We start from the raw sequence: 26,283 nt of genomic DNA, 5'->3' as shown, positions 1-26,283 counted from the left end.
AAACATCATATAAGACGTGCTTCAACATGATCACAGAGCAGATCAATGTGAATGCAGCAGATTTGGTTTTTGTTATAAAAAACACTATTTTTTCTGTATAGATCAATGTAAAGGGGTGTTAAAGCTGCAGAAGGGAGTGATGTTTAGGTCTGTCTAAAGATTTATGGAGAAATGCGGCAGATCGTTCAGCTGTTACCTCTATCAAGGCTGAGTCTTTGTGAAATATGAAGTGTTTGTCTGTTGACACTGAATGCATCATGTTGCATGAAAGCAGGGCTGACAGATGGGACAATCATTTTTGCACTCATTAGGCAGCAGGCAGGGAAACCAAAAAACAGAATCGGTTTGGTTCTGAAGGGTCCGTTTGCTTGGTCAGGAACCGGTAAATGAAAGGCTGGAACACTGAAAAGAAGGAGTGAAGATAGAACATGTCTGTTATGTTGGAGAAAGCAGTGGCAGCTGCCTGTCTGTGGGTAAAATGACTAAGGAATGCTGGAGTTATGGACAAATTAATCAAAGTTTATATTTAGGCAAAGTTGGATGAAGCAATGTTTCCATGGAGGATGGTGTTCATGTCATGTTCTGTCTCGGGTTGAGAGGGAAGTAAGTGATTGATAATCATCAGAGATAGCTTATGGATATTCTTACCTCAGCATAAATCTGCCTGTTCCTACAGAAATCTACAAATATTTATTGCTACCTCTGTGGTGACGTTTGTGGGACTGGTGTTGTCCTGGGGCGAATCCCTATGTATATTTTACATTTATTTGTATGGTTAAAACTGAGAGGAAGAGCACCTTTTGATTGACAGGCAACCATAGAGGTGTTTTATAGGGGGTTGCAAAGACTCTCTGGATTTTGGGTTAATTTAGAAAGGAAACTGTGGAATAATAGAAATAAAAATGGCCCCTACCACGGCCCTAGAAAAAGGCTGTAACCCTCCTGGTGAACTGTTAACTTCTATTCCCCCTGGGGGAGGTGTCACATGTGCTATGCATGTGAATTCACCATTTATGTGAATGTACCATGTGTGTGAATGTAATATGCTCATGATTGTACCATGCGCGTGAATGTACCATGCCGGTGAATGTACCATGTATGTGAATGTACCATGCGTGTGAATATACCATGCCGGTGAATGTACCATGCGTATGAATGTACCGTGTGTGTGAATGTACCATGTGTGTGAATGTACCATGTGTGTGAATGTACCGTGTATGTGAATGTACCATGCGTGTGAATGTACCATGCGTGTGAATATACCATGCCGGTGAATGTACCATGCGTATGAATGTACCGTGTGTGTGAATGTACCATGTGTGTGAATGTACCATGTGTGTGAATGTACCGTGTATGTGAATGTACCATGCGTGTGAATGTACCATGCGTGTGAATATACCATGCCGGTGAATGTACCATGCGTATGAATGTACCGTGTGTGTGAATGTACCATGTGTGTGAATGTACCATGCGTGTGAATGTACGTGTATGTGAATGTACCATGTGTGTGAATGTACCATGCGTGTGAATGTACCATGTGTGTGAATGTACCATGCGTGTGAATGTACCATGTGTGTGAATGTACCATGCGTGTGAATGTAATTTGCTCATGATTGTACCATGTGTGTGAATGTACCATGTGTGTGAATGCACCATGTGCACCAAGCGTGTGAATGTACAATGTGTGTGAATGCCCCACGTTTGTGAATGTACCATGCGTGTGAATGTAATATGCTCATGATTGTACCATGTGTGTGAATGTACCATGTGTGTGAATGTACCATGTGTGTGAATGTAATATGCTCATGTTGTACCATGTGTGTGAATGTACCATGTGCACCAAACGTGTGAATGTACCATGTTGGATGCATGTGTTTTTTAAGAAACTAAGTGTTCATGGTTTTTAGATGACACATGATCTAATTGTATTATTTTAGATAGAAATGGAAACAGAAACACTACATGAACAACCGATCCTGTTATAAAATGCTGAAATGAATACAACTGTTTCCTAATAAATCTGTGTTGTTGATTAATTCAATTAGGACTTTACAGAAAAAGGGAAGTTAAATAAAAATATTAGTTACTTGAAATAAGCTCTGTTCTTAGTTAAAGTTTTACTCAAATGTTTAACATGATTGTTTTAAACAGTTCTTTAGCTCCAAGCAGCAGGTTAATCACCTTTTTTTCTGTGCAGCTCAACTTGGGATTCCTATTTTCTAACTTGCAGCTTTAGACTCACATCCTCCGGGCAAAAGTACAGTAACAACTCTTCTCCAACTCAAAAGTTGTCAGAACTGTTGTCTGTTTGCTGCATGGAGTTGAAATTCTCTTCAGGTTTGGTCACTTACCTGTCTATGCTGCTCTTTTTTGGCTTGTTAACTTTTGGTCATGGAGAATTTTTTGTAAAATTGTAGGTAAATTAAATAGATGCCCTTTTAAATAAATACATTTTCCTATTTTTTTTACTTCAATGTAAACTTTTGTTTTATTCCATAGCTTGGACCACTTAACACTGAGATGAAACCCTTTTTCCTTTGACGCGGTTCCATAAGTTCTCCCTGTGACAAACAGCAAGCATCTCTGGTGAAACTGCATCCATCCAGTGTGTGCATCTGTCTGCCTCCTCTCATTAAGGCCAGAGGAGGACACAATGGTGACAAACATGAGCAGTGACAAGCACGAAAACACGAAAACATTCCTGCAGAAGCGTCCAGGCAGCGAGGTGAACATGGCACTCCTCTGCTAATAATGTCCTGTTCAACGCAATCTTTCATTTCTCAAGTTGCTCCTGGCCGAGGAGCCCCCGCGCCTCCCCCTGCTGACTTAGCTTCCTTAGGAGCGATGGATTTTGAGGATGTGGATGAAGATCAAGCTGCTTCATAATGCATGTGTTGTAATGGATTGCACTGAGCCTCTTTTAATAATTAACGACTCTCTTTGTCTGAGTACTTCCACCTCTCGCTGGACAGTCAATGCCAGCGGCGTTTGACATAGTGCTGTTGAGCATGTGTGTGTGTGAGTCATTGCAAATGGTATGGATTTCAGCTGGGCTTGCAAAAATAATGATGGGCGAGCTGTCGGCGCAGGACTGTGGCTGGATTATGTGGTCATGGCGTGACGCAGGATTTATTCTGTTTTTCACCAGGCAGCCTCATTATGCAGAAGTGCTCATTACCATCACACCTGCTGGATGAACAACAGCAGCTCACATGGAAGTGACTCAAACCAGTGTCAAAGCTCATTAAGGCTTTTTTAGAGGGTATATTGTCATTTATAATGTCCTTTTGGAAAATAGTATTGGCCCTCCAAAAATAAAGCTAGACTTTTTCCTCTTCTCTGCTAAACAGTTATGTTTTATTTTGTAAAGCTCTCCCAGAGACTCTGTACTAGGACTGTGTTGCTCATTTCTAAGCAGGAGTGGTTGAATCTCCACTGTTCCTGCAAGTGCATATCCCCCCCCCCATCTTTTCTCTGCTTTAAAAACTGTCAGAAAAACAGGAGGATGCTGGAGTTAATTCAGCAGCAGGAAAGACTTCAGCGAGCTCCAGGTGAGGCTGAAGCTGAAATCAAACTCTTTCAAAAGCCAAATTCATTGTGGTTTAAGTTTTCATCATGTTCAATTTCAAACCAGCTTCAATACAAACACTTTTGAAGGAAGTTTCTGTCTGATCAATTCTATCATTTATTGTCACGATAGGCATGGAAAAGCACTCCGACTAATTACAGGAATGATCCAAACCAAACTTTCATAATCAACTGAATATTGTAAACGCAGTGATTTGACCGAGATGTTGTTGTGGCATTTTGCTGATGATGGAGGGCATTAAAAAAATTAAGCTCAACTTGCAGATAGACAGGTCCATGAATGTCTTTGTTTTCCTCGTCTGAGCTGGAATCTGGATCAGAACTGTATATTCCATATTTCTGGTTCTGATTTTAAGAGCATGTTGAACACAAATAAAAGAAACATGGAACTGAAGAAAATACTAATCTTATTAGATCTCTTTTTTGTTGTTGTTTTTACTTAAATTACTTTGCACAAAAATGTTAAGAGTAAAAAAACGAAAAACGGAACAAACTAAATATTCTCTATTTCGTGTAAAATTCTTCAAATATTAAATTAAATATATGAAGATAAAATAATCTACTCAAATGTCTCCACAGAAACAGATGTTTACTCCAAATACGTTTTTCTGTAAACCAGTTAAAGATCTCTATTAATTTACAAGAGCGTGTCTTTAAAAAACTAAAGCTCCTGTCAAAAACCAGATAAAACAATGAACAGTGTACAAGATGCTGCAGGAACTGCAGTTAATTACCTGAAGCAGAAGGTGGAATTCCCTTGATTAAGATGTCCAGAGAGGATCTGTAGAAACCCAGAGAGGATCTGCTGAAGTTTAGAGAGGATCTTCTGAAGATTAGAGAGGATCTGCTGAAGTTTAGAGAAGATCAGCAGAGGTCCAGAGAGGATCTGCAGAAAACCAGAGAGGATCTGCAGAGGTCAAAAGAGGATCTGCAGAGGTCTAGATAGGATCTCCTGAAGATTAGAGAGGATCTGCTGAAGTTTAGAGAGGATCTGCTGAAGTTTAGAAAACGATCAGCAGAGGTCCAGAGAGGATCTGCAGAGGTCTAGATAGGATCTCCTGAAGATTAGAGAGGATCTGCTGAAGTTTAGAGAGGATCTGCTGAAGTTTAGAAAACGATCTGTAGAGGTCCAGAGGGGATCTGCAGAGATCCAGAGGGGATCTTCTGCCTATGGAAGAGTGTTTATGGTGGCTGACATGGACGTTCACCAGTTGCACTTTCTTAAGCATGTTCTGGAAAACATGGTTCTGGTTTGTGGAAATTTTCCGGGGCAACGTTGATCCTGTACATAATGATGATGATGATGGATGTCGGAGTCTATTATCTAATTTTTCAGAAGAGCTAGTCAAATATTCCAGGTCTTATCTACATACACATTCTGTTCAGTATTTTATGTTTTCAAGAACTACAAATGTACACTTCTATTTTTAAATAAATGACGGTAAAAAGGCAGTTTTTATTTGTATTTGTAAATCCATAAAGGTCCATTAATAGTATTATCTTTAGCATTCATCCCTCTGAGCTTCCCTCCTGTTTGGTCTGAGACCAAAATCTGTGTGAATCTCAAATCCCGTCACGATTGACCCAGAAAACTGGGATGTTCTCCTGCTGTGACCTTTTGACCTGCAGGTCGTCTCCGCCATCATCACGTGCGCTCTGCTGTTGCATTAACCATGACGTCTTTGTTGAGCGGCCGCTGCGGCCCCCCTGCCCCCCTCCATTCGTGTCACATCCACTTTTGTCGTGTTCATTTGTTGGAATCCACATGGATGCTCTTCCATCGCCGCTGGATCTTCTTGAAAATCCAGCATTCCTGCACTTTAAATCAACCTCAGTGTTGATTTATCCTTAGAGGTAAAGATGACAATTGTTTTAGTTGCTGAATGGATAATCTATAAATAAATAAATATATTTGAAGTCAGATGACTGGTTTAGGATATTTTAGCAGCTCTGTTTCGAGCTGGGAGTGTAATGGGTTAGTGTGTCTGCGTTTGTTCATTTTAACCACGTCTTGATGCTTATTGATAGAAATGTACATCAAAAATACCAGAATTCAACACTCCACATTTTTCACAAGCTGCACTTTCAGGGTCTTTGTGGAGAGCAGTCGTCAGCTCCGCTCTGCCTAATTTATTCAGGAGTATCTCCGCTGCGTCCAATTCTGTGTTTTTTTTTCTTTTTGTCAGATTACCAAAGGATTTACTCGATTACAGTTCTGCAGGTCACTCATTCCACGGCTTTGGTCAAAGTGTGCGACGGTTTAAAAAACCTAATCTGTGCCGTATAACTGCTTTCTGTTCTGGTTCACTGTAATTAATCCTCTTACTAAAATACCACATTAACACAAAATGAATTTTGCATTCAATTAGCTTTTATGCTGCATTTCATTTACGGATTTTCAGAGATTTAGGAAACTGTTTCTTCATTTATGATACAAAAAGAGCTGAGCAGGAGCAATATTAAAAGTATATCATTAAATTATCAAAATAAATTCACTGGTTTCTGATCAGATATTTGCTAAAAACTACTCATTTGAAAGTGGATAACAACAGAAAGTCAACAAAGTTTTCCTGGACATTTGGCTTGATAGTACCTTCTGTAATGCAGGTTTTTTACTATTTTTAACTTTTTGTCAAATGAAATTATTAAAAATAACCTGGCAGATGTGCTACATCTCCTACATTTCCCTGTAAACATTCATTTCAAACGTCTAAATGGAAAAAAAATGTGTTAAAGTCGACTAAATTTAATGTTTGGAATTGCTAATCTTTTTTTGACCAGCTGCTATTTCTCACAGGCTAGCTCAACCTCTTATGATGCAGATATATTATTATACATTGTATATCGTATCTTTAAAATGTGTATACGACCAAAAGTAGCAGCGGTCTCAGGCCTAAAGGTTCGAGTTTTCTGCCGTAGATATCACACCTGCCTCCAAAGGGATCTTTTTCTTTTTCTTGAAGCCCATCTCTGCTCATTTGCAGTGAGAGCTGGTCCCTCTGACAGCTTCCCAGCTATTCAGCCAAAATGATTCGCCTGCGTTCTACAAGAAAAGCTGTTGTTTCAGCGTCCTGGGATCTCCCCCCGCTGGTGGAAAACATGTTTGTGTTGTCGGGCAGGGATGCCGTCGGGGGAGCCTCGTGAAACGTTGCCACTCCAGGCTGCGGCCCTTTCAACCTGCTGTCCTCATTTTGGAAATTTGGGTTGGGAGATTGGGACTGAGGCCTCTTCGTTAAGCCCGTTCCCCACTATGCTGCGTTCAAAAACTATAAATAGGCTAATTGCTAATTATGTACAAAGATCTCACCAGAACTGTAATTATGCTTCAGAGTCAATAAGGGGGCTTAGATACATATAAACGGAGCGCCGCTTCACACCAGCAGATTTAAAGCCACCTTTCAAGTTAATTCGGTTGTGCCAATTAATAATGCAGCACTAAATTAGGGGCCATATTAAAGCCTCTAACGGCCACGCTTTCTATTAACATATATGACTTTGAAATGATGGTGAAGGAACTTTCCGTTTCCTAGAAATAAATAAAAAATGTTCTTGGCTGGAAGATTTCCTAACTGTAAAGGTTGATTGTATATTGACTCTGGATTGGCCCAAACTCACCCACTGCTGCAAACTAGGAGCAGTTTTGACTCTGTCCACTTTAAAACCTTACTAAAAGTCTTTGTGTTGGTTATTTTTATGTAGGTTTACTGTTTGGAGGTTTGACCTGCTGTATTTGCCATTAACAGATTGGAGGGGGCAGGGGTCTTTTTAGTATGACTCATAATCCATACGTTAATGTTAACATTCATTATTAGATAAACAGAGAACAGAATTCAAACCAGCACACACTGTGTTTTAATGGCAATGTTTTATGGTGATACCGTTTGTTGCAAACAGAAATGAAACCAGCATTTTTTTAGCAGACTCCTGGATGATTCCTTGTTCATAAAACGACTTTTTAGCAAATGTTTTTTCTTCCAGAAATGTCGCCTTACTACATCTTCAAACCACACCTTAATTTAGTCTGGTAAAAATAAACTGCATCCACCGCTGCCTGGTATAACCATTATTTGGGAATGATTACTACCATTCTATAAAATCTGTTATGCAATTCTTGTGCACCCTGACGAATTTCATGAATTTAGTTTGTCTTCGCTGGACAGCAGACGCATTTAGAAATTTCACCAGGTAGAAGCTGTGAGGACAAGGGGTGGGTACTGTTTGGATTTCATTTGGTGCTGGAACGACAAGTTTAAAATGGTTCAGTGTCTGACCGGGCCTCGAACCAGTCTCCTTCAATAGTCATGACACGGCCGTTGTTTTCATCAGTTTGCTTCCTTGAAGTTGAATCACGTAAAGGCATAAAATGTACGCAGCATAAACAATTTGTATAAACATGTATGGCCCATAGTACCGCAAGCGATTTTTCAGCACTAGTCCCTACTGATGACTGTGCGTTGCTGGTCGTCACTTTTGCCCATCAGTTGCTGGGTAGACTGTGTTCTCAAATTATTTTTTCTCAGGCACGGTTTGTTAAAACAAACTCCCTTACTCTGCAAAGTCATGTACAAACCTCCTCAGCACAGCCAAAGTTTCATTGATGATTTCACTGAAATGCTCTCAGTTGTGTGCACAGACTTTGATGGTCTAGTCCAGTGTTTTTCAACCTTTTTTGAGCCACGGCACACTTTAACCTTGACAAAAATCCCGCGGCACACCAGCATCCCAAAAAAAAAAAAAAAAGCAGAAACTCATAGTCTGTTTTGATCTACAGCCCCCCCCGGCAATCTGACGTGCATTTTTGTGATAATTGTGGCAGAAAAAGCAGGAATTTGCAGATGTTTTTCTAAAAGATGTAATAAAAGTTAAGTTACATACAAACTGTATGTTCGTTGTGTTTTCAAGACGCTGTCCCTTTAAGCCAATGCATCATGGGAGATGTAGTGTGAAAACTGCGAGAAAACGGCAGAAAGACTCGCGTCTCTGGGCTTCATGGTTTTGTTCACTTGTTCCACGGTCTGATACCGGATTCTGTGGAAAGTTACACCGCTAAAGACGAGCTTTAGCTGGTGTTTTTGTCGGAACTGACTGAGTTATGAGCTAAATTGGAACAAGGAAGTGGAGACTTTAACCACTTCTGATTGGTCAGACTGATGACATGTGATTAAGCCTTCAAGAATGATTGGTGGAGTCGTGGAGACAGTAAAAGCTGCGGGACTTTTCCTTACACAGTTATAGCTGCAGCTATTTCGCGTTACCGTCATTCTTATCAAAATGTCTTTAATAGAATCAAATAAACACAACGAAAAAATATTTTATGATCGTTTATATTCCTAACTACTCAGTGTTTTATCAGGACCTGTTTGGATGAACAAAGAGCTGATTTCCTGGAGATGGTTAATGTTTTTAGATCAGTTAATGAGGGCAATTTTCCACGGCACACTTGACCATCTCCAACGGCACACTAGTGTGCCGCGGCACACTGGTTGAAAAACACTGGTCTAGTCATTACAGGTGATTTTAATGTTCATGTTGATAATGTCAATGACAGAAATGCAAAAGAGCTCAATGCTGTCCTTGAAACCTTTGATCTAATTCAGCATGTGAGTTGCCCCATCCACAGCAGAGGGCACACTCTGGACCTGCTCATCACAAAGGGGGTTAATATTTACAATGTCAGTGTGGTTGATGTCGCCCTCTCTGATCATTTCTGTTTATTCTTTGACCTGTCTGTTGCTCCCAAACCACCGCCTGCCCCTGCAGTTGTCCAAAGGAGACAAATAAATGAGAGCACTACAGCACAGTTTGTAGAAATGATAAACCCTGAAAACGCCTCTGGTGCCAATGTTGATGAAATGCTGAATTCTGTTACTTCTAGCATCTTGAATGTTCTGGATGCCATTGCCCCTATGAAGGTTAAATTGAGAAAACATAGACAGAAAGCTCCCTGGAGGAACGATGATCTAGTCAGGGCACAGAAACAACAGTGCCGCAGAGCTGAGCGAAAGTGGCGCAAGTCAAAACTCCAGGTTCATTATGAAATGTATAAGGGGGAGTTGTACGCTTACAACTAGATCTTATATAGAACAAGGGAAAGGTACTTCTCTGAAATCATTGGAAGTTGCAGCAGCAACTCTCGTGTCCTGTTCAGAACAGTAAACAGATTAACTAACCCTCCAACCCAGCTACCAATAGAACTGGTTTGCACACCTAAATGTAATGAGTTTGCTGTATTTTTTAATGACAAGGTTCAGGCCATTAAAAAAGCCATCAACTCCACAACACATATAACTATCCAACGGCCACCTACTCACTCTAAGCTGACTCACTTTGTACCTGTCACTGACCAAACTGTCCAAGAGACCATCACCCGTCTGAGCTCGTCTGCATGCTGCCTTGATGTGTTACCCACTACATTTTTAAAGTCTGTCCTGAACAGTTTGTTGCCACCAATTACTCAAATAGTTAACATGTCTCTTCAATCTGGAATATTTCCCGAGGCCTTAAAAACTGCAGTCATTAAACCTCTCATGAAGAAAAGCGGTCTTGATCCCACTGTACTGAATAATTACAGACCTATCTCTAATCTGCCACTTTTAGGAAAAGTCCTTGAAAAAGTTGTCTACCAACAGCTCACTGATTTTCTCTTATTAAACAATTCATTTGATGTTTTCCAGTCAGGTTTTAGACCCCATCATAGCACAGAAACTGCTCTTATTAAGGTAACCAACGACATCCGCCTGAACACTGATGATGGCAAAGTCTCTGTCTTAATCCTGCTAGACCTGAGCGCTGCCTTTGATACTGTTGATCATGGGATCCTTTTGCACAGACTCCAAGACTGGGTTGGCATCTCTGGATTTGCCCTAAGTTGGCTCAAGTCTTATCTAGAAGACAGGAAATACTTTGTTGAAATTGGGAGTTGTGTCTCAGACTACATGGCCTTGACTTGTGGTGTGCCCCAGGGATCGATCCTGGTACCCCTTCTGTTCAACCTCTACATGCAGCCACTAGGGCAGCTAATACGCAGTAATAACATATCTTATCACAACTATGCAGATGATACTCAGATCTATGTGTCACTGACAACAGGTGAATATGGGCCGGTGGATTCACTCAGCCACTGCCTCCAACAGATCAGTCCGTGGATGCAGAACAACTTTCTCCAGCTAAACTCAAACAAGACCGAAGTTATTATTTTTGGTCCACAGAAACAAAGAGAAAGTATCAGCAGCTACTTTCATTCTCTGTCTCTTAAACCCTCAAATCAAGTCAGAAATCTAGGGGTAATCATGAACTCTGACCTGAACTTTAACAGCCATATCAAGTCAGTAACATCAGCGGCATTTTACCATCTGAAAAACATCGCCAAAATCAAAAACATAGTGTCAAAGCCAGACCTGGAGATACTTATTCATGCATTTGTCTCCAGTAGGTTAGACTACTGTAACGGCCTGCTCACCGGCCTCTCCAAACGAGCTGTAAAACAGCTTCAGTACATCCAGAATGCTGCTGCTCGAGTCCTGACCAGAACCAGGAAGTATGATCACATTAGTCCTGTGCTCAGGTCTTTGCACTGGCTCCCTGTACCTCAAAGAATAGACTTCAAAGCAGCTCTGCTTGTGTACAAGTCTCTCCATGGCCACGCACCAAAGTACATCTCTGACATGTTAGTGCCATATGAACCATCTCGTACTCTGAGGACCTCAGGGACCGGCCTCCTGTTGATTCCCAGAGTCAGAACTAAACAAGGGGAATCAGCGTTTCAATATTCTGCAGCTAAAATCTGGAACAGCCTCCCTGAAGGCGTAAGACAGGCCTCTTCTGTGTTCATGTTCAAATCTAGACTTAAAACATTTCTGTTTAGCTGTGTATATGACTGAAAGGTCCTATCTGCACTTTTCTTTCCTTTCCTTCCTTTATTTTTAAATCAATTTTCAAATTTTTTCTTTTCTTTTAAAGTAAATTTTACGTTGATTATTTCTATTATGTATTGTGATTTTAATGCATTTTTCTGTTTTGTGAAGCACCTTGAATTACTTTGTGTACAAATTGTGCTATACAAATAAACTTGCCTTGCCTTTTTGTCAAACATTCCTTACATGTTAATTTAAGAACACAGTTTAAACTTGTAGACACAATGAACTTAATTAAATTTGTTGCTGGGTAGGCTCCAGCACCCCCATGGCCGTGACCCCAAACTAAAAGGTTTAGATAATAGATGAAAGCTAAACTATTGGATTGCAAAGCTTCAAAACTGACCTGCATTAAAGACCCTAAATATTCTGTCAAAGCAATAATTTTCCCAACTGTAACCTCGTTAAGTGATTCTGTTATGAAACAGGTTTTGTTTGTAGATGAGATAACGTAAGGTAAAGGACAGTTGGTCATAACTCAGAGGAAGAACAGATTGCTCTCTCGTGGCTTGAACAGGCGTGATGCCCCTGGCAGTGCAGCCGCTACTTAGCGGCCGTCCCACTAACTGCGTCTGTAGATTATGTCTGTGCCTAGATTTGATATGCAATCACTTTGAAGACTCCAATGACTTTGCCCTCGGGGTCTTTTTTGGACACCAAAGACGCTTCCAAAAGATGGAAACAACCCGAAGAAGAATCATGGCGCTATGACGTAACCGGGTAGTGCATTCAGTTAAACTAAAGGCGAGTGAAGACGCAAACACAAAGATAACCCTTTTTAAGTACAGACGATCTCGGCTTGTTTTTGTTTATGCATTTTCCTGCTTCCGGCAGCTCCTATCCATCTGCTCCCAAAGAGAGCTCTAAAAGCATTCCCATTGTAAACCTGCAAGGACTGCAGGAAAATCTCCTCAGACGCTTTTCTAGAGGATTAGGACTTAGTTACCCATGATCTTGCTGCAGCTTTGAAGTTCCAGCTCTGAAGAGCTTCTTTAAAAGCCCGAGCTCCTAAGAGTTTTACCTGATGCTGCAGGAAAAAGATGATTTTGATCACTCATATTAACTGTTTCTAATACAGAAACATCACAGTTACTAATAGAAGCACTTTATAATACATTTTAAATGGATGTTTGGGCCGTTTTTACTTTTTAAAAGTTCATTTTTGTATTTTATAAAAATCTGTGTTTTTGTTTTGGCAATGTTGTTCATTTTAAAATCAGAAAAGGAAAAAGAAAATTTCTTCTGTTTATTAAAGGAAACTGTGACATTTGCAACTGACATACCATAAATATAATTCTTTTTAGGGAAATTCCTCCCAAAAAACTTTCTTAAACCATTCCTAGTTCTGTTTTAGTAAATCAAAATAACTAGGGGAGCAATTTTGTGAAGTTTTTGTGACTTTTGATTTAAAAATTAGGATATAAGTTTGGTTTTAGTTCACTGGTGGCATCTGAATACTCTGACATACCGTAAATCTTAGACCATCAAAGTGAATCAGCGGATTCTGACGCAGGGAAAAGCGGCTCTTTTATATCGGCTTTGTGCCAAAATGCAAGACATTTCTGACATAACGTGTCCTTTGAATGTGGGAACACTTCCCTGCTTTAAAGTGTTGAGCATAAAAAGCTACTTTATTCTGCTTCAGAATCCATTGAAATTTTATTAATTGCGTCAACAGTTGAAATGTTACGGTATGATGGCATGATGAAGGTCAACACTGGAGACAAAGCTCTGGTGTTAAAGGGTAATCATCAGTATTGGGGGGTTATTTTGCACTAAAATGGTTTATTTTAGTTTGTGGTGTAAAACAAAAGAAAAATAGAGTTGATGTGTACGATATAGAGTCAAAGTTTGGGTCATTTGATTAAAAACCTGCTCCAATGATAACAGGTTTTGGTGTTTTTAACATGTTCATGTGGGAAGTTTCTGATGATGGAGTTGAAGAATATTAAGATTAGCTTCTGAGTATTTCTGTGTTCGTGAATCAGAAGGAGACGAATGATTGCGTTTAAAAAAAACATTTTCTGGGTCACAGCGGTTTCATTTGAACCACGGTGTTGGGTCAAAAACAACCCGACTTGGGTTATTTTTAACTTTGGAGTGTTTTCGATCAAAAGATGATAGGAGTGGGTCTTTAAAGAAAACCAGGACTGTCGATTAACTGCTGTTCATGTGTTGCTGCTTTATCTGATTTTGTGAATAATAAAAGCTCAGAAGCGAAGGCACATTGTAGCAGTGTTTATCTGCCAGCAGGGACGCAGCGTGTTTGATTTGAAGGAGCGCCTGAAGGCTAAACACAGTTGCAGCGCAGCGGTGGCGCCTCCAGTTTTACACACTGAAAAAACAGCAGCGGGCTTTCAAAACCGGCTAAAGTGGCACCTCTGAGGGGGATCATTATCAAATTAATACTGTAGAGGTGCTGTTTTTCTAAAAACACAACAAAAACTAACCTCTAACAACTTTTTAGATCAAAAATGAGTCCTGTACTCTTGATCAGGATGAGCCAAACGACTGAAAAACTCTACATAATGATGAGAAACATGTGTGTTTTTCCTACAGATGGTTGAACTAACTGCAAAAAGAAAGAAGTGAGCTTAAACAAAATTATAGATTTTGTCAACTGTTTTTTTGTTGCTATTTTTCTTAAATTTTCCTGCATTTTAAATGATGTCTTGGAACAAATTAGTCAACAACAAATATGGTTGTAGTTTATAGAAAAACTTATTATTTTAACAATAACCTGAGATATTTTGATCTTTAAAAAAGTGACATTTTTCATTAGGATTTCATTTTAATGAGCAAAATAAAAATCCTTTCTGCTTTTGAAAAGCTTGTTTTTTTATTTTCAAAGCTGCTGATGGGATGACTCACCCTCAGCAGGACGGCGTTTTTTTCCCCCCATGCCGCTGCAGAGTACCCAGAAACCCTCCGTGCACCCAAAGTGCCTTTTTCTCATTTGTGTTTTGAACATGTTGGATGTGTTTGCAGTGGCACGGCTGCACAATTTACTATGCAAGCATGAGAGAACCGCCGCAGATGCCCGTCACTTCTCTTTGACACTTCCATGAGCTGTGAAAGAGATTTTGAGAGCAGGATTCCATGTTGTGGGTCTCCCTGCTCCATGGCAGTGGAAAGCTCCCCGTCTCCCACAGCGTTTATCCTGCTGGTGTTTAGTCTTTGGACAGCGCCCAGATCCGGGTCCTGAGCTGCTCCGCTCTGGCTAACTCGCCGTGGTTGACCTCGTTTAAAGGCCCGGCCAGTAGCTGTCCCTCTGAGCGCAGAGCCTCTGCTGTCCAGCACCGAAACGTCTCCGACACTCACAGATGTTTGTCCTTTTGCGGTACACAAGCCAGAGATTCTGGTCAACGCTTTTGACATTATTGCTGCTCCAAACACACAAAAATAAATTTAAAAAAAGATGGCATTCTAATGTCCTCTAAACAAAAGTCCTGAGCTAATCACTCACATAAATTGTAAATTTTGTTTCTTCTCCTCGAACATTCTTTTTTCTCTCCAATATTTTATTTTCATTTTCAAGTGTACAAAATCAAACAGGCAAAACAAACAGTTCAGGTGCTCTGTAGACCATTACAAAACAGAATGTAGAAATACAAGTAAATGAACAATTGCCAGTTACATTCGATTCAATTTTTATTTACAGGCCTTCCAAATAGAACATAAAGGGAAGAAAGAAAAATGCAGTCCCAACACAGAGCTAAATAATTTGAACTTTCTGTAAGTGATTTAGAAATGGTGTCCAGAGTTTATTGTGAACATTAACTGAGGCAGTCCTGACATGGCGAATTTTTTCCATGTGGATGAGAGATAGCATGTCAGTGAGCCACACTTTAAAGTATGGAGAAGCCGTGGATTTCCACTCTCGCAAAATTTGTCTTTTTGCAGTCATCAACCCGAGTTCTAGTGGCTGCTGCATTACAGTTGGGATAGCTCTAGTACGTATGCAGCCAAAAATGGCAAGCTCTGCATCGGGTGTAATAAAGCAACTATAGGCTTTGGAATACCAGTCAAATATTCTGTTCCAGAAGCCAGCCAATGAGGGACAAGACCAAAAAGCATGAGCCAATGTGCCTTCAGATATTTTACATCTCTCAAACATTCTTTTAGCAGTGGAGCAGGAAGTTGGAGTCATTTACTAATGATTTAAAGCAAAAGCTTTTCAGCTCATAAGGAATAAGAAAAAAATGTAATTTTAAGTCCAAGATGTAATGCATTCATTCATTGGGTTAGTGTGTCTGAAAGCATGAATTTACCCACAAGGCCTTTCCTTTATGAGTCACTTAATCAATCAAAACTTGCAGTGATAATGTCTCTGAATTGGTTTCAGCGGCTCAGTGGTTATAAACCGGATCACAGGAGGATTTGGGGTCTTCATTTACAGGAAACTTTCCCCTAACAAACAGACTTAGCTGGTCTACTAATTTCCCCTGTGCCGGCACGCCGCTCCGCTGCTGAGCTGGCAGTTTACAAACTGCTGCTGAACCGTTCACACCAGGACCGGCCTCCTCCTCCTCTTCCCCCCATCTTTCCTCAGTTTTCTTTGGTTCGATCTGTAATTACTTGAGGATAAGGTTTTCTTTAGGGCTGATGTTGTACTCTGGAGGGTCGTTGCATACATCTACAGAGGCCTGTCAGCCGCTGATTAGGCGCGGTGCTGGACAGGAAGAGCGTGGGCTCATTTCAAAGCCAGGAAGAATCCTCGTCAGGCTCTAATTAGGCCGCAGAATCAGACAAGTTTCTGGTTTCCTGATCCGGTGGGGGGAGGCCTGGCCTCTGTAGCAACTGGAGACAACCAGTTGGTGGGATTTCAGAAGAACGACGTGTGGAGTCTTGTTTGCCATGAAGACTGCGATGACGTGTGCAGGACTGGAAATGTGTACATTTTGTAGGATTTGCAGACCACAAACACATTTTTAATCAGTAATGTCAGAAAACGGTACAGAAAAGAAAATGATCTGCGGATGTGACTATTTCAGCTGGAAACTGTTCCTGACGTGGTTCTGCTACACGGACCACGTGTCCACAAGCACAACAGCAAACCCGCAACACGTTTCAGCATGTTGACACTTTGAAATGTGAGGCGACAAACTTGATGTTTTTGTCTGTTTGCTATGGATGGTGTCAGTTAGTGATATTAATCACATTTGCCTTGATTGACATCAGCTCTTCATCTGTCAAACCTCTGTGGAGCACAAAGGTGAGCTGCAGGAAATATTAAGGTCGTAGATGGGGGGGTCAGCCTGTGATGCACCTTGGGGGGAAGAGCTACTTGGCAGTGGTCCCCCTCCCATGGTTGCCGTATGGAATTGCCCCCCCCCTCTCGGTTTTATTTGCACCTTAGACATGTAGGGCCCTTGGTGGTGGTGATGGGGGAGGTGCTTGGACATCGCTGCCAGCAAGCAGCAGATGTCCTTTCAGCGCCAAACCCGCCAATTTTAACTGCACCCCCTTAGTACACACACCCTTTACTCCTCAAAACATACACTCCAACACAAACGCACACACATGCACACACACACCCTCACACATGCATTTTGCAAGGAAGGTGGGACCTCGGACCATCTGTCCCCTACTCCATCCCTGGTAGGGGGTACTGGGCCCTTTGCAACGGCGGTCCTCTCTCCATGCAGGGAGAGGGAGCTTACTGGCAAGACCAAGAGCCGGGAAACACATCACATCTGAGCTGGGGGGTGTCCGTGTCCCTGTGATGTGGGTTCTGGTCCTTGCCCCTGAGCGCTGGGCCTCGCCAAATTTTCAACTGTGGGCGAGCCTGGTCGGGCCATGTTTACAACACTCCTTGTGGACCCCCTTTCCTCCTGGGTGCCCTCCTTCTGGGCGGGGACAGCTGGCCCCTGCCTTGCTCTCTCCGGGACCAACCGTGGGCCTGGGTGGGTGGCTGCCTGGAGCGTGGGCCGTGTCTCCCTTGGGGGGTCCTGGCTCGCACCTGGGGTCTAAGCGGGAGGATGCCCAGAACTCCTGGAGCTGTGGGCGCTCTTCAGGGGCGGGGCCCCGCGTTGGGCCCTCCCGGCGCGGCGGGGGGGCTGCTCTCCTGGTTGGGCTGGAGTAGCACTCTCTTTCCCCCCGTGCCTCCCTGCTCTCTGGCTCTGGGGGCCCCGTGGTGGTCCTGCATGTGTAACCCTTGTGTTATCTTGTGGGGTCCAGATGAACCCACCCTTACATTGATGTCTTCTCCCTACCATGACAAAGGTAGATAAAGGTGAAGAGGATTTCATGTAATCCATGGACACCAGTGAAGATCACAAATCATTGAAGAGAAAAGGTTCAGCGCACTGTCTAGTGGGGTCATCTGGACCCCACAAGATAGCAAAAGGAGTAGTGAACACTTATACAACACATAAGGGGTAAGTAAAGGTGAAATGGATGAGACGCAGGTCTGTTGTCAGGATTTTTATTTCAACCCTCCCATATTCTGCGGACTGTGCCCGTTATACGTGCGCACTCTGCTGCAGCCTGACTGTTAGATATGAGGAAATTAGACAATCAGAGTGTAGTTGGTGTGGACATCCTACGGGCACTTACGTATCACGTGCACGCCGCTTGAGGAGCCAGTACTCCCACATAACTATAAAGTATATTATAATGGATGCAATGAAAATTATAATTATTCCCCCAAACTTCATTACAGTAGGTGAGGTAGGGGGAGCAGTAAGTTAAATATTCTCTGATTACTAGCTAGTCTTTTTTTCTAAATTAGCTTTGTGATCAAAGGCTTAAAAATTCTGGTAAGCATGTCTTTATAAAAAAAAAAATCATTAAATAAAGTTGAATTTTCAGTTTTTCACCATCAAAAGTCTTCAAAATGAATTATTTACATTGAGACAAGAAGGTCTGATGCTGCACTTAATTCCATTTAATCCTATTTTCATACATTTAGGTTTGCGTGGTTTTATGCAGCACCTTAAAATTATCTTTTAATGCCAAAAAAAAACATCTGCAGACGCCAACAGCTGTGAAGCGTGGGATCCATTTCTTGTGACCAAATTCAGATCCAGTGATTGAAAATCAGTCGGCATGAATGACGGCAACCAACAATGTGAGTGTGCGCGTTAGCCGGCGTGGGTCTTGAGTGTGTGCTGCGTCTATTTCGGGGTTGTGTTATTAATGCTGCGTTGCAGGCAGACCTCGCTGCTCTGACAGCATGACGCACTCCCATAAAAAAGGCCTTCGCTGGCGGCCACACACATGTCACCATGGCAATTAGCGTGTCAGGGTGTGCGAGGTGATTGACAGCTGCCACAGCTGATTATGCAGGGACTGTGGGGGTTGGAGGGGGGCTGTAGGTGTTGGAAATGTGTCTGATGCTTGTGACTGCTGATGAGGAAGCACACATTAACTGGTCTCTGCAGACAGACAGCGAGGAGGAGGAGGAGGAGGAGGGGAAGGAAGAGGAGGTCAGAGCTGTAAAAGGCAGTTTTCTCTTTAGTCCATCACTTAAATCCCGTAGAACAAAGACATGAAAGAATAAGATTCAGACTCTTTCCACACAGACCCCCACTACACAACCCACTCCATCCATCAGTTATGATGGAGTTTAACCCCAGAATATCCTCAGACTGAAGTATTTTCAGGAGAGGAGACGGGAGAACAGAAGATGGAGACGCCAGAGTTTGATTCAACATTTCTGCAAAAACGCGAAAGATGAAACGCCACTCGAGTTAAACTACAAATAATCAGAAACGGACTACAAAAAGCATACTTCCAGCTCCATCATGCAAACGTAATGCTGAGCAGCACAAAGGAGGAGCTGCAGCATCAAAACGTGGTTGAAGATAACAACAAAGGAAGTTCTAGACCTCCTTTTTTTTTAAAGTTACTTGCCTCCTAAAAATGCACCTCAAGTTTTGCTAAAATAACATTTAGTTTTTCTGAGTTACTGCAGACTTAAGAGGAACATCTCTGGAATTACCTGGGAAAAGTCAGACTCTTTAAGTGTCTCAGCTGAGCTTCTCTTCTCCAGCAGATCCAGTTCTCCGGGATCTGCTGGAGAAGCTCCCGGCTGAGATCACACGTGAGTGACGGCGGGCGGCGAGCTGCTCTCCCATTCAGCATCCCTCACCTCTGCCAGTGCGGCGGGCGGGATCAGAATGTACTGTCAGGGCTATTCCTGGCTCGCCGTCACGCACCGGGGAAACATGCAAAATCACCTGCACACGCACCTGTCTCCTGGCGTTTCAGTCATGTGGGCAGATCACCGATGGCAGGCAGAGGCTGTAGCTCCCCAGTCGTCCTGAAGAGACGACTGTCTGCAAATCAGAGAGGAAACCAGCTTCCTGCCGCCTGCCGTGGCTCCATTTAAAGGCCATTCTTGGGCAGAAATACTCCAGTCAGCAGCTTAAATCAAAACGAAAAGCTCCAACCTGGTGAGGCATTTTACACATTCAGCTGAATTTAAACTAACTGCTGAAATCCAGACAATCTCTGAGGCAGAGTTAGCTGCACGTTGTACGCTTTCAGACTTCTTTAAAACAAACCAAATACCTCAGAAGACAAAGCATTTTATGTGACACCCAAACTTACTGCCGTGTGGAACCACTCCTCATATTTAAGACATGTTTCATCTTTCTGGTTTGCTGCACACCAGGATTTACAGATTCACCCTGAATGTCCCACAAGGCAGCAAATGTGACCCAAGACGGACTCGCCCAAACCTCAAACTGCTTTGAGAGCTGGAAGACTCTTCGTCACGATGTGTGAGGAGAGCCGGAGAAGCAGTACGAGAGCCTGAGCTGCAGAAAGCAACCTGCACCTCCTGTTCTATAGAGGAGGCTGCTTCGGTGAAAAAAAGTTTGTTTAAGGGAGAAATGTCAGTGAGAATAAGGATCAACCGAAGCATGACTCCTGTTTCCCCAAATCAGATGGGAACAAGCCTGCAGCTCGTTGCTCTGATCCTTCAAACTATGAAAATCCTTAATCTACTTTTGAGAAACGATGTGAAGTAGACAACAAAAATCTCAGACGTACGAGAAAATCTTTCCTTCTCCAACAAGGAGCGCATGAACAGAGTCCCACTTTGATCAAATGAGAGTTTGTGTCAGGATTGGCTCTCTTTCTCAAATCTTTAAATGTCGCAACTAATCTGCTAGTGGCTTCAGTCCGGAAGTCAAGTGTGGAAAAATGCACAAAGGAGATGAATCAGAAAAATCTGCATGACAGACTGATGAAGGGATGGAAAAAACAGGAAGTTTGACTGGAAATGAGAGCATAAGTTAAGGTGATCCGAGCTCTAATCAGTGTAATAATTAAAGCTTGTTTTTATCAACACAATTAAGCAGAAATATATACAAAATTTGCATTAGTAGCTAAAATCCAGCAGAGGATCATTTCATCGGAGAGTCACCGATGGAGACTCTAGATTATTATTAACCTGCCTCTCAGGAAAAAGTCATTTTTCATCACATTTAGATATTTTATCTCAGCTGCTATAAGAGTGTATAATGCATAATTATATTTCAATATATATTTTTTATATGTTTTAGGAAACAGTATTTATTTATCAATTCTTTACTTTCAATTTTCCTTTATGTCTGTGTGATGGGTACTGAACATCCATCCATCCATCCATCCATCCATCCATCCATCCATCCATCCATCCATCCATCCATCCATAACTTTGTTGCATCTGTCGCCCATTTAAGTATTTTATTTTGAAATTTGGATCCGAATGGATCCACAGTGTGGAAAGTCTGGAGTGAAGTTTAGGGAAATGATGCAACAGTTTGGTGAATTTGATGAATCTTTCAAAACCCAAAAAGCACAAAGTGATTTTAGGGTTAAACACAGTTTGTTTACATCTGATAGGTTTGGGTGTGACCTTGTTTTGCCCTTCCTACCCCGCAGCAGCTCAGCCGTTTAAAGGACTCCCATTTGAAGCGATACAGGTGACTTTTAGAGGAGAAGATCAGGAGCAGAAGCTGTTTCTCTGTGATGATCTTGGACCTTTGAAACATTTTAGCATTTTTTGACCAATGCAGGGTCTAAAAAAAGTCTATTTTGGTTAATTAGTTCTGCGCCTCTTCAGACACTCTTCAGTGGAGTTTGTCTGCTGGATGGTGAGCTGGTAATTCCTCTGCTCTTCTGGGTCCTGGCCGGCCTCTTCACGAGGTCTCGACTGTCAGAAATAGCTCCCTAATGCTTGCAGAGTCCTGTCCGCGGTGGAGAGCATCACCGTGTCCGCTGCTGCTTCATTTAGTCGCTGCCGGCCGTGCCTCCAGACCTCTGTCAGGTCACAAACACTTCACTTCGTCAAGCATCAGGCGGAGGACCGCTGCTGCTGAGTCGCCCGTCCTGTCGAGGGAGTCATAACTTATTATCTGTACTTGGAAGAAATCGTGAAAAAGTTTGGAAAGAAAAAGAGAAGAAAGTCAAAGTTTTGGTTTCCTCACCTACAGTTTTTCTCAGTCGCTTTGGTGCATTTCCTCTCACAAACGGTACTAAAGTTTGCATCACGGCTACGGCGTTTCTCAAAACAATTAGTGCAAACTGCAAAACGTGTTAGATGCTAAAAGCCAGTCACTCTCTCAAAATGGGAAGTCAGCAGCACAAAGGCAAAGCAGTAGGTCAAAACTGGTAGTTCATGCTTCAAAAGTAAGTCAAAATGGATGATTAGATCCTCTAAAGCACGTATTTGACAATGAAAGCCACTCCAGCATTGTAGCATGAAAGGGGTCAAAATGGAAAAATCAGACACAGTTTTATTTCATTTTTGTTATTTTTTTAGGCTTTTCTGTTCATTGAAAAAAAGATTAATTCTTCTGCTTTTACTAAGACAAAAAAAAATACTTGTGAATTTTCATCCATTGCGGTAAATTAGTTTTATATTTACCTTTATATACTTTTTAAAATCCTAAATTTAACTTTTTTCTTGGTATTTATAGATAAACTCTACAAGAACAGGCAGACGGCTGGATCCAAATGCAACAGGTTTATTAGCTCAGCTAAAAGGCTCAGGCAGGCAGGAGTCAATAACAGGCATAAGATCATCAGAGGAGAGACCGGATAGTCAAAATCCAGGCCAGGGTCAGGGGACGGAAGACCAGGTCCAGATACAACACTCGGTCATGAAGGCAGAGTGGCACAAACAATACTTCCGTGCTTACGTATGCTGTGGCTGATGAGGAATGACAGTCAGGTGTGCGGCATCCAGGAAGTGCACGCAGGGCATGCTGGGAGATGAAGGGCTTCAGTGCTCTGGACACTGCACCCGCCGGTGACCAGAAGAGGAGACAGACTCTGACTTCTGATAAAAAATGTTAATATGTTTTGGTTTTGTTTGATTATTCAATCCCTTTATTGAGTTTTGTGGTATTTTGAGCATTTTTAAAGAAGAAACACATTCTCCTCTTTGGGGTTTTCTCTCCTTTTCTTTAACTGGTTTCAGACTTTTGGATTTTTCTTCATCTCTTTTTCTGTGTTGAACTTTTGCTTCAAACTGGGCTGTAAGTTTATTCCTAAACTTCATTTCCTTCTCAATCCTCCTTCAGCATCATCAGGAAGCACATCCAGCTTCAGTTTCTGCCTTTTACTCTGAAATATTGTCTTTCAGGTTTGAAAATGACGATCGTCTCCGGCTGGCAACTGCCCCCACTGCCAGATTAGCCATACTGAGGTGTTTTTTTGTTGTTGTATTTCCTGTCCAGTGTTTGCCGCTGCGTGGTCATGGCTTTGTGCTGGATAAGTACCAGTGCCACTGCAAGAAGGGATTCTACCATCCCAGCAGAGTGGCGGTCAACAGCTTCACCAGTAAGTCCCAGTCTGCTTGTTCTGCATGTTTCAAATTTAAGTAATCACACATGTCAGATTATTTTTTCTTTCAATTTTTGAGGATAAAAAAATCACCCTGTGATCACAAAAATATATTTTTAAGTTATCTTTGTAGATAAGCAGCTGAGCAGAAACACATCAGCCCAAACACAATATTTAATATAACAACTAATTACATAAAAACAATTTAATTTGAATTTCAAAACAAGAGACAGATTTGAACCTGTAGTTGGGATAACATTTCAGCAAAGGATGTGGAAATTTACCAAATTAAAATTGTTTTTTTGGTAGATTTGGTAGATTTACTCTCATTTAAAAACCTAGTGTTCCCAAATATTTCCCAGAATTCCCAGTGGTTGCCCTCAGAGCAGGAATCAAAAGGCCGTAACAAATTATTCTTACAACTCAAATCTAAATGTTTGTCTCCAAAATAATGTCAATAAATGCCAGTCTAACTTTTATTATAAAATAATGTCCTTAAAATGGAACCAAAATATACAGAATCAAATATGCAAATTTATGTTTTTCTTTAGGAGTTTGGAGTACAATGATTTTGACTTATTTTAGTAATAATTTCCTTTTTTCTACATCTTAGTGCTTCATGAGACAAAATGACTTTGACTGTGTTGATTTTGAGAAAAGCTTGGAAAGAGCAAAGAGAAGTTAAAACAACTGAAAACCTGCTCAAATTCCTTTAACGTTTCAAAACAGGGTTTAAAATCTTTGCAAAAAATTCAAATTCTAAAAAAGACTTATACTCATTTTTGTCTTAATCGAGTCTCAATTTATTTTGGTCAAAGACGTAACGTTTTCACGCTTTCTGGGTTTGAGAGGAATCTGAGACACGGAAACACGGATGAGGAAAACAAAAAACTGCTGTGAGAAAAACACAAAGCAGCTCTTTGGTTTAGGACCAAACATGCACAGACAGCAAATTTAGGCCAGGAAAAAAGCTTGACATGTTCTTCAATGGTTTTAAAAATGCCAGTTTTGTATTTTACTGTAGTTCTAACGTGACATATTATGGAAAACGTCTAATGTTCTACAAAAATGCAAACGTGGTTTTCAGTTTCTCAGAGTTCCTGAACTTCAACGCTGAAATAAAAAACGATTTTGTAACTTTCTTTATGTTTGATTCGTTGATTTAATGGACAGAAGCTACTGTCACTATTCTCTATAAGTTCTCTCTATAAGTTGACATCAGTCAGTGGGCGACCAGACATATTTCCAGGTCGCACGGTGGCAGTCCAGACATTTACACATTGTGTGACCGGAGCCCAAGTAAAGCGAGATGATGTTTGGATGTAAAATCTTATTAAACAATAATCTAAACCTTTAAAAGTCTAAATTTGTTTTAAAAAAAAGCAGATTTAAGCAAGGGACGGAAACTACAGGCTGATACGAAGAAGTGAGGGTGGATGAGAAACATTCATGTCTGAAAAAAGCCAACCGGACAGGAAGTAAATTTAGGGAAAGAAAATAGGACAGACGAGCATGACTGAAGAAAACGAACACAAAAGATACCACAATTAAGAAAATGAGACGGACAACCTCCACACGAGTAGAAAAAAAGAATAATGCTGCCGTATCACAACCTGCTGAAACGCACAGACGTGTCAGCAACACATTTCATAAATAGTGAAATGGGAACAACAGCAGGTTAATACACAGACAATGGAGCGGTCGCAGCCTGCAGGTCGATGTTCATAGGAGATAAGAGGCTTCTGTATCCAACCTGCAAACATCACATGATGCAGCGCCGACATGAAGAGCTCTTCTGAGCCGTGAGAGCTCCTTTCTGCTGGGGACGGACATGCACCTGTGTCATTTAAAACTGTGCTCGCATGTGAGCTGAAACAAAGCAGAAAAAACAGCATGGCGGCAAAAATAAGCTAAAATTCAAATGTAAAACTTTATGAGGGCTACCTTTCAGCATCTCTGCCAGCTTCAGGTAACTTTCCCAAACAATTTTTCGGGTGTAGCCGCCACTTTCCAGGCTGAAAACTGATCCGGCTTCACTTTTTCAAAGAGTTCATTGTTTTGACACAAGGAATATATGTTCAGCTACGTGTTTATGTCCTGCAGACCTCCTGGACTGAAGGACCAGATTGTTTTCGTAGTTCTTCTTTCCTGCTGCATCTTTTGAGCGAAAATTGCACCAACGCCACACACCAAAAACTCACCAAAATGTGAAAATAGTTCTTTGGCTTGAAGAACGACAAGACGCTCCCCAAATAAATAAATAAATGACACCCCAGCGGGAGCAACAGTCAGAAAAATGTGTGGGGCCAAAAGTCTCTGAAAAAATACACAGAATGAAACTAAAACATACCTGCCGAGGACATCCAAACAAGGTTTTAAAAGTATTATGGGATCTACAGCTTGGAGGTTGTGGCAAAATGTGAAATTTGGTGATTTTCACGTTTCTAGACAGTATAGAAAAGCATTAAGCATTTCACACACACTTCACCAGTTTCAGTCTACAACCACAACTGGACTTTTGTTGACACCTGATGTTGGGAAGAAGCCGCCATCTTGAATCCCCCCCCCTCCAAAAAAGACCTTTACTAACTTCCACTAACATAATTTGGGATTTCGATCGATCGCCTCCCAGCTGAACGTATCTGAGCTTCATTGGGAAGCTGCTTAGGGAAAAATGTTGCTTTTGGAGTTTGTAGATTCTGAACGGCGTTAGGGTGGCGAGCTCACACATGTGGCGTTCCCCTGTTGCCCGCGCATTTTTTTATGAAATGTGGTGAAAACTGCAAACATGAATCCAGGGCTCAAGCTGAACAAAACAATATGACGTACGATATGAACATATTAGGAATGTGGGCGTTGTTAACTAAAGACCTCCGTTGCCAAGGAAATCCAAAAATGTACTTTTGGAGATTCTTCTAAATATTACATAGATCTGTTTGTCACCCCCAGGAGACTAAAACATCAAATGGTTGCTATGGAGATGAATCAACAGAAAAATGCC

The 26,283-nt window shown here is 41.6% G+C and overlaps 1 protein-coding gene across 2 annotated transcripts in view; it reads left to right on the top strand.

Moving 5' to 3' along the window:
• Window positions 1–26,283, top strand: part of gpr158a (G protein-coupled receptor 158a) — an 80,757-nt gene that overhangs the window by 12,291 nt on the left and 42,183 nt on the right. For both annotated transcript variants that reach the window (XM_023949969.2, XM_023949968.2), the window contains exon 3: window positions 23,177–23,279. In XM_023949969.2, the coding sequence (XP_023805737.1) occupies window positions 23,177–23,279 (103 nt within the window). The remainder of the gene's footprint in view (window positions 1–23,176; window positions 23,280–26,283) is intronic.

The sequence above is a fragment of the Oryzias latipes genome, chromosome 20, assembly GCF_053564925.1.
Source record: "Oryzias latipes strain Hd-rR chromosome 20, Olatipes_Hd-rR_3.1".
Taxonomy (NCBI): domain Eukaryota; kingdom Metazoa; phylum Chordata; class Actinopteri; order Beloniformes; family Adrianichthyidae; genus Oryzias; species Oryzias latipes.
This window is presented reverse-complemented; position numbering and strand designations above follow the sequence as displayed.